The sequence below is a fragment of the Adiantum capillus-veneris genome, chromosome 17 (genome assembly GCF_014529385.1).
Source record: "Adiantum capillus-veneris isolate H3 chromosome 17, ASM1452938v2, whole genome shotgun sequence".
Taxonomy (NCBI): Eukaryota; Viridiplantae; Streptophyta; class Polypodiopsida; order Polypodiales; family Pteridaceae; genus Adiantum; species Adiantum capillus-veneris.
The window spans coordinates 70,126,059-70,134,970 of record NC_140947.1 but is presented as its reverse complement, the minus strand read 5'-3'; the positions used below and the strand labels follow the sequence as shown (position 1 = coordinate 70,134,970).

Sequence of the window (8,912 nt, the reverse complement as noted above, 5' to 3'; positions counted from 1 at the left end):
AATGTGACAAGTACCTTAGTCATCATGCATGACAAGCACCTTAGGTGGAGTTCCCACCTCAAGCATAGCCCTAGCTTGTTTAAGTTTAGGTCGGGTTCCCACCTCAAGCACAGTCCTAGCTTGCTTAAGTTTAGGTCGGGTTCCCACCTCAAGCACAACCCTAGCTTGCTTAAGGTTCCCACCTCAAGCACAACCCTAACTTGCTTAAGTTTAGGTCGGGTTCTCACCTCAAGCTCAGCCCTAGCTTGCTTAAGGTCAAAGGACTTTTAACACTAACCATTGGAGGTCTTTAATGAAGCTAATCCGAAGGTCTTTTAAGCTTCATTAGTTAACCTTGCTCTTTGACAGACCATCTCTCATTTGGGCGACTTTACCATTGGCCCCCTGTTGAGATAGATCCATAAGCACATGTCTATATTCTAACCCTTGTTCCCGTTTATTATCCCATATTAAATGATCAGTTTAATATGAGAGAATCATTTGGGTTGGTTAGATATTAGATATTTGATGACAAATCAAATAGAAAAATAGCAATAGAAGTTTTATATATATATATATATATATATATATATATATATATATATATATATATATATATATATATAATATAAAGTATGGTGGTGTGGACGAGCTCATGGTGCCAAGAGGAGGATAAGCTCGAGCCCTTGACTACACATAGGAGAGCCAACAAAGTATGGGTAGCTAGGAGGCCATGCGAGCAATTGAGCTTCGGAAGGGTAGCTATGGTGCCGACAAGCAGAGCAAGCTCAATGAGGGAGGTTGAGAGCTTGATGGTGGGGCACTCTCTCTCTCTCTCTCTCTCTCCCTCCCCGAAAGAGATCGGTTATAGTGCCCATCGTGTGTGTGTCATGGGGAGATGTATAAAGATAGAAGCTACCTCGTTTTATTCAATTTCTTCGAAGATTCCTGCCATTATTCAATTTCTTTGAAGATTCCTGCCGATTCCTTCACAGGAGCGAGGGATTCCTCATAACAGGAGGGAGCAGGAATTCGAACTCGCACGCAAAAGTGGAACACCTTTTAGCGCTGCTGTAAGCCACGACGGCCACAACGCCTGTGAGCTGCGAGGTCTGTCCATAAATTTAAATAAATTATGCTTCCCCCCCCCGGACTTCTTCTACCCTGCCCCGTCTTTGCGCCTACTCCCTGTGCGAAGTGGATATTCTCTCCTAATGAGAGATTTTCCGATTTTACGCCAGCTGGTACCCCATACACACATACATGCACCGGTGGTAAGAGCGAGCGAGCCCTGGTCGCGGGAGCTAGTGAGACTAGAAGAATTGGAATTGTGGTAGTGGAGTAGGCTAGGTGTGGGTGTCGACATATCGTTTCACGGACCGTTTAACTTCTCACAAAATGTTTGAACAAAGGGCGGTCTGAAGAGTCGTACCGGGAAGGACAACTCACATCGTTGCTGAAGGCATTTTGTTGAAACTCTCTTTCTCGCTGGTTCTTGCTAGCGAGCTCGAAGCTTCGGAGTGGAGTCTTGTTGCTTGGCATCTTCATACCCGGAAGTGTAAGTTATCCTCTCATGTCTACACTGGTGCTTCATCTTTCTCTGCTTTTAGCGAAATCGAAGGCACTGCATTTTGCAGTATTTGCGTGAATCTTACCAATGCGAATCGTGCATATGCTTGTTTGCATCTGTCCGAAGATCCATTGTTCTCGCCTCCGAGTTCTAACTCGATGGCAACTGCTAGGTTTTTTTTTTGGGTTGAAACTATTCAACGGGCGACTGCCTTGCTTGGCCGTTCTTCTGAATGCATAGTCATGCTCTTGACCCACTCTGTGTGATAGCCTTGTTGAGGTGTATTTTATGTATGGATGTGGTATTATTGTCATATTTGGTATACTGTGCCAAACTGGGATTAGATCTTCAGCGTCATCACATTGGTTACCTGTTTTCAATACAGATCTAGTAGGCCGCGATGGAGCTCTCCGTGCAGAAGGGTGCCAAGGGTTTTGAGTTCAAGGTGAAGGATCTTTCTCAAGCTGATTTTGGCCGCTTGGAGATTGACCTCGCTGAGGTGGAGATGCCCGGGCTGATGTCCTGCCGAACTGAGTTTGGTCCCTCTCAGCCTCTGAAGGGAGCTCGAATTACTGGATCTCTTCACATGACCATTCAAACTGCTGTGTTGATTGAGACCCTTACTGCCCTTGGTGCTGAAGTACGTTGGTGCTCTTGCAACATCTTCTCTACTCAAGATCATGCTGCTGCTGCCATTGCTCGCGATAGTGCATCTGTCTTTGCTTGGAAAGGAGAGAATCTTCAGGAATACTGGTGGTGTACCGAGAGGGCCTTGGACTGGGGTCCTGGTGGTGGACCAGATCTGATTGTTGATGATGGTGGTGATGCCACACTCCTTATCCATGAGGGTGTGAAGGCTGAGGAAGCTTATGCGAAGGATGGCACCGTGCCGGATCCCTCTTCCTCTGATAACCAGGAGTTTCAACTAGTTCTCACAATTATTCGAGATGGCATTAAGAAAGACCCCAAGAAGTACCACAAAATGAAGGACAGACTTGTGGGTGTTTCTGAAGAGACTACCACTGGAGTGCACCGTCTCTACCAGATGCAAGCTAATGGAACTCTACTATTCCCTGCAATTAATGTGAATGACTCAGTGACCAAAAGCAAGGTACCATGTTCTCTCTCTTGGTGTGTGAGGTTCATATATTGTTTTTGATCTAATCAAACCCTAACAGAGAAGCATTTATGCGATCAAATGAGTCTTGCTTTCTACTTGTTCCTGTATGCAACGATATTTTTTTTTACTGTGGTGTGTGTACTCGGTGTGTGTCCGTACCCTCACACAAGTGCTTTGTTCATACAGTTTGACAATCTTTATGGTTGTCGTCATTCCTTGCCTGATGGTCTCATGAGGGCTACCGATGTCATGATTGCTGGAAAGGTTGCTGTTGTCTGCGGCTATGGTGATGTTGGCAAAGGTTGTGCTGCAGCCATGAAGGCTGCTGGTGCTCGAGTAGTAGTCACTGAGATTGATCCCATTTGTGCTTTGCAAGCTCTCATGGAGGGCTTGCCTGTCTTGACATTAGAGGATGTGGTCGAGACTGCAGATATTTTTGTAACCACTACTGGAAATAAGGATATTATTATGGTTAGCCACATGAGAAAGATGAAGAACAACGCTATTGTCTGCAACATTGGTCATTTCGATAATGAGATCGACATGCATGGTTTGGAGACTTACCCGGGTGTGAAGAAGGTGACCATCAAGCCTCAAACTGATCGCTGGATCTTCCCTGAAACAAAGATGGGCATCATTGTGCTAGCGGAGGGAAGATTGATGAATTTGGGATGTGCAACTGGACACCCCAGTTTTGTGATGTCATGCTCCTTCACAAATCAGGTGAGATTTTTTATCAATGGCTCTTTGTTGTCTTGTGCATGTGGCTACATTGTGTGTGAAATGCGATAATTTGACTAGAAATCCTAAAAAATCCATGATAATTTTAGGAAAAATTCTGTGCACTCATTCAAAAATTCATGATAGTGAGGAAAAATCTATGCCTTCATGCCTTCAGTCTATCTGTACCTATGGTTTTTGTGAGTTAAAGAGAGTATGTATTGTTTTATTAGGTAGTATCCATTTTTTTGGTTGTAGGTGATTGCTCAGTTGGAGCTGTGGAATGAAAGGAAGTCTGGCAAATATGCCAAGCAAGTATACGTTCTGCCCAAGCATCTGGACGAGAAGGTTGCTGCTCTGCATCTGGCCAAGCTTGGTGCCAAGCTGACCAAACTGTCCAAGGATCAGGCTGCATACATCAGCGTTGCTGTGGAAGGCCCTTACAAGCCAGCTCACTACCGTTATTGAGACGGCCATATTTGATCTGATTAGAGTAGGGCCTAGAAATCAGATCAATGTTTGAATGAGGCCAATTTTTTGCGGTACGATTGTGGCATGATTATGAGACCATCCCAGAGAGGAGAACCGTTTGGTGAGAGAAATTTATTTGGTTCTCTATTTTTTTTTTGGGTTTTAAAAAAGAGAGCTCTGGGACGACTCATTATATTCTTATTTGGAATTTTGTAATTGTGTCTGACTTATTTTTATGCGGATAGTGTGATGCGATGGGGAGTAGGTGAGAGGAAGTTCACATATTTTTTTGGAAAGTGGAAGAGAAGTTCAGAAAGTTGTGGAATTGAACTATTTATTAACTTTGGAATGATATATGGCAATTGTCAGTCTCTTCGCTTTTTTTGTGTGTAGTTTATTCTGATTTGGAGTGAGCTAATATGTCTCTCTCTCTCTCTCTCTCTCTCATTTGATGCCGGGATGGATATTGTTTGCCTTGTTCAATTAGGGTATGGCTAGTTGCAAGTCTTCCAATTATCCCTTGGGGAATGGGTTGAGGTTGACATCTATAATGTGCTAGGAATTGTATCTGTATGTGGGTAGTTCTTCTATTTCCCAAGTGTGGTAGATTGGTTATGCCATTTCCCTCTTGAATAACAGGTCTCGAGTTCAACTCCTCGTCGGCTAGATCTTTAAGGTCTCTTGGGATAGTTTCCTACGATGGTAAAACTGTCGTCTTCTTCTTTTTCTCTGATTACGATACTTTATATGATAAGTGTAATTTAACATTTAAGTATAATTGATGAGATTATCGAATTGTAAGTCTAGACACGCAGGTGGTGTCTAGTTGAGAGTATGGTTGGTGGAAATGACAATAATGATGAAAGTGGGAGGCTGAGTGTGGTAGACATTTCTGGCATACATGTCTCCGAAGGAGAAGTCAAATCCCCCCCCCCAAGCTGAATAACCTTCGGGTAGCATGTTCTTTGCATTATACTTTTTGCTGAATACCATATGAATAATGAGTATGATCTTGCTGTTTTAAGTGGTCTATCAAAAGTTGTGATGTTTTCTTGTTTTCTTCTGTTTCTTCAAGTTTAAGACTGACTTGGCATGGAAAGTCTGATTTTTTGGAGTCTCAAACTATTCTCGGCTGAAATATTAAGTGGCGAGTATTTAAGTAGTGTGAAGAAGGCTTTCTATGGTGGAAGTATTTGTACCATGTAGTGATCAAAGTGATAGATGCTGCCAAAATATTTCTGAACACGAGTCCCAGTCTGTGTGAAGCAGTGGTTATATATCTCCGGCGTGTAGAGTAACTTCCTTGGTTGATGGGGAAGTACAGGTTGTAATCTGATTGGACCTTTCTTTTCCATTGGAATTTATGGGTATTTTTGATTTTTGATACGTCCCACTGTACACCTAGATGAATCTGGGTTGTCTTCCCTGAAAAAATATGGCTGAAACAATTGTTGTTTTCCACCTTTGATGGACAAAATCTGTACGTATAATCTCTTGCAGAAAATCACATCAAATGATATCAACACAGTGATTCTTGTATAAAGATGATACCATAAAAAATATCTAGTTCGACAATGTATTTTGTGCTATGTGATGCCCTCGTTCGGGGCGTCGCTGAAACGGGGCCGCGTCGGCTCACCTGCAATGCAAACGGGACCTGCAGGCAAGCAAACGCACGTACAAGAATGCAACTTGAAAACTGAACGCAAGAGGGACACGAGAATGAGGGACGCGAACGAATGATCAATATCATAAGAAAGTGCCGAATACAAGGGACGCGAGTAATCATTGGAAAACGGTGCTGGAAAGTTGGGGGAAGTGGCACATACTTCCCTTATATACTCCCCCGGGTTGAGAGAGCTTGACGCCCACGTCAAGCCGGGGGTTTGAGGCGTGCCGATACAAAATTTGTTGCCGAGGTTGAGGGGTGGATATTTACAAAGATGAGAGTTTGGTGTTGCTCCAAAATGTCTAGCTACCTAGGGTGGTGCTATTTACAAGGGGGGTGAGGACTATTCTATGTGGTGTCATGTTGATCGATGTCCTCCTCTTCAGTGGGTATGTTGTAGAATCGGAGCACAAGGGGTCGTCCGAGACGGAGCATGATTTTTTCAGGTACCCAAGTGCATTCCGTCATGGGTCGGTTGCGCCACTTGACATAGAATAGTTGTCCCCGGCGTCCAAAGCGCGACTTTAGGATGGCCTCCGGCTCATTTGGCGGGCCATCCTTTACATATTCGGGGACATTCCGACCATAGGTGCTATCCGGTGCAAACCTCTTGAGGAGACTTACATGGAAAGCGTTGTGGATGTTGATTTGTGGGGGTAGCTCCAGCTTGTAGGTGATGTCGTTGTAGCTCTTGAGCACCTTGTATGGCCCGTAGAATCGGTGGTTGAACTTCGGGGAGAGGCCTTGAGGGAGGTTGATATTTTGGGAGCTTACCAGTACCAAGTCACCTTCTTGGAACAGCTCGGCCGGTCTTCTCTTTTGGTTGGCGTATTTGGCTATGCGTACCTTGCTTTGCTCGAGACTCTTCTTTGCGCGTTGCATGCGTGTTTGCCATTGCTGCAAAAACTCTTCACATTCCAGATCCTGGGCATGCACGTCGCCGGTTGCCAGTGCAAGAGGGGTGATGACTTCTTTACCTGTGGAGAGCTCGAAGGGGGTGTAGCCAGTGCTGCTATGGATGGAGTTGTTGTAGTGGAATTCCATGATGTCCATGTATTCGGACCAGTCCTTTTGATCTGCTTTGACGTAGTTGCGGATGTAGTCTTCAATGCCTTGGTTGACTCTTTCTGTTTGGCCATCGGTTTCTGGGTGGTAGGCGGAGGAGAAGCGGAGCTGGGTTCCTAGCAGCTTGAAGAGCTCGCGCCAGAGGTCGCTGAGGAAGCGGGTGTCGCGATCAGAAACTATGGCTAAGGGGAGGCCGTGGTATTTGAATACTTTGGCGAAGAAGTGTTTGGCTACTTGGTAGGCTGTGACGGAGGGCTTTGCAGGTATGAAGTGAGCTTGCTTGGTGAAGTAGTCGACGACCACGATGATGGTGGTGTGGCCGTGGGAGGGGGGGAGGTCGACGATGAAGTCCATACTTACCATGTCCCAAGGCCGGGAGGGTGTTGGCATTGGGTGGAGGAGGCCAGCATGCTTGACTCTTTGAGCTTTGACCAGTTGGCAGGTTGGGCAGGTACGCACGTAGTCGATTACGTCGTCCTTCATTTTTGGCCACATGTAGTGTTGATGGAGTTTGTCATAAGACCTCTTCTGGCCCCCATGTCCAGCTAGCTTGCAGTCATGAGCCTCCCACATGAGGTCTTTCTTTAACTCTGGATCATTGGGGATGTAGATTTTTTCATGTGCGTAGAAGAGGTTATCTTTGACTTCAAAAAGACCCACTGCCGCTCTCCCAGAGATGTGGTCGTTGAGCATGCGGAGGATAGCAAGATCAGCTTTTTGGGCGTCGAGGATCCGTTGGCGTAAAGTGCTGGTTGCTGTGGAGATAGCCGTGAGGGTGGGCATTCGGCTGAGAGCATCTGGCATGACATTTGTAGTACCTGGTTTGTGTATGATGTCGATGTCGTATTCTGCGAGAGTATCTTGCCATCTAGCTTGCTTGGGGGTGAGTTTGGGTTGTGTCTGGAAGTACTTGAGGGATATGTTGTCAGTGTATACCTTGGTGTGTTTGTTTTGGACATAGTGTCGCCACTTTCGGAGGCAGTGGACGACAGCGAGCATTTCTTTCTCATGGGTGGTCCATCTGGTCTCCACATCTGTGAACTTGTGGGACTCGTAGGCGATGGGTTGATGTTCTTGCATGAGGACACCGCCAATGGCACCATCGGAGGCATCGGTGTGGACTTCGAAGGGTTTGGTGAAGTCGGGTAGTCGAAGGACAGGGGTACTGCACATGGCTATCTTCAGGTTCTCAAAGGCTTCTTCTTCTTTAGAGGTCCACTGAAAGGGTTTGTGGCCTTTGGTTATCTCTGTCAGTGGCGCCGCAATCTTGCTGAAGTCGCGGATGAAGCGGCGGGTGTACTGACAGAAACCCACGAACTCTCGGACTTCTTTGATGGATGTCGGTGGGGCCCACTTGATGACAGCGTCGACTTTCTTGGGGTCCACCATAATCCCTTCGGACGTGACAATGAAGCCAAGGAACTCGATCTTCTGGACAGCGAACTCACACTTCTCCAGCTTGGCATAAAGTTGTTGTTCCCGGAGGCGCTGGAGTACTGCAGCGACATGCTTCTGGTGCTCTTCTAAGGTTTTGCTGTAAATGAGCAGATCATCGATGTAAGTGATGAGGTAGTCGTCAATCATGTCACGGAAACTGTCATGGATGATTCTGCAGAAAGTACCCGGACCGTCGGTGAGACCGAACCCCAGGACCATCCATTCCCAGGAGCCGTAGCGGGTGCGGAAGGCAGTCTTCGGGATGTCTTTAGAGGCGATGCGGACTTGGTGGTAGCCTGATCGGAGGTCGATGCGAGTAAAGTATTGGGCACCCTGTAGTCTATCCAGGAGATCTTCCATGAGGGGGACTGGGTACCTGTTCTTGATAGTGATCTTGTTCAGGGCCCGGTAATCCACGCAGAGTCGCATCGAACCGTCTTTCTTCTTGACGAACAAGACTGGGGCGCCAAAAGGGGAGCTGCTTGGTCGGATGAACCCTTGGTCTTCTAACTCTTGGAGTTGCTTCTTGAGCTCTTTGAGCTCGGTGTCGTTCATGCGGTAGGGGGCCTTTGCCGGGGGTGTGCTTCCTGGGATGAGGTCAATTTCATGTTGAATTTGCCGAGGGGGGGGTAGGCCGGGGGGGAGTTATGGGGGCATGACATCCTTGTACTTCTGGAGGATGGGGGTAAGGGAGGGGTCGCCCACTTTGGCTTGCTCGATGGTGATGGAGTTGAGCCTTGCTGTGGGTTGCTCCTTTGCTTGCATGATGCAGAGATGAACCTGAGCTCCTTTCTTGAGAGCCCTCTCTGCTTGCTTTGCACTCATGAGGTTGAGTTTGGGGGACGAGTATTCTGGGAGTTTCTGTTTTCCTTTCATCGCTG

At 46.6% G+C, this 8,912-nt stretch overlaps 1 protein-coding gene across 1 annotated transcript; it reads left to right on the top strand.

The window, feature by feature from the left end:
* Positions 1 to 1,397: 1,397 nt before the first annotated feature.
* On the top strand, positions 1,398 to 4,231 carry LOC147437450 (adenosylhomocysteinase 1). Its single transcript, XM_086486996.1, has 4 exons — positions 1,398 to 1,537; positions 1,935 to 2,660; positions 2,856 to 3,392; positions 3,648 to 4,231. The coding sequence occupies exons 2-4, from the start codon at positions 1,950 to 1,952 to the stop codon at positions 3,855 to 3,857; spliced, it is 1,458 nt and encodes a 485-aa protein (XP_086343122.1). The 5' UTR covers positions 1,398 to 1,537; positions 1,935 to 1,949; the 3' UTR covers positions 3,858 to 4,231.
* The last annotated feature ends 4,681 nt before the right edge of the window (positions 4,232 to 8,912 follow it).

Coding starts and splice junctions, on each gene's coding strand:
- LOC147437450 (XM_086486996.1), top strand. CDS start 1,950: ATGGAGCTCTCCGTGCAGAAGGGTGCCAAGGGTTTTGAGTTCAAGGTG. Junction 2,661..2,855: donor ACTCAGTGACCAAAAGCAAG/GTACCATGTTCT, acceptor TTGTTCATACAG/TTTGACAATCTTTATGGTTG. Junction 3,393..3,647: donor CATGCTCCTTCACAAATCAG/GTGAGATTTTTT, acceptor TTTTGGTTGTAG/GTGATTGCTCAGTTGGAGCT.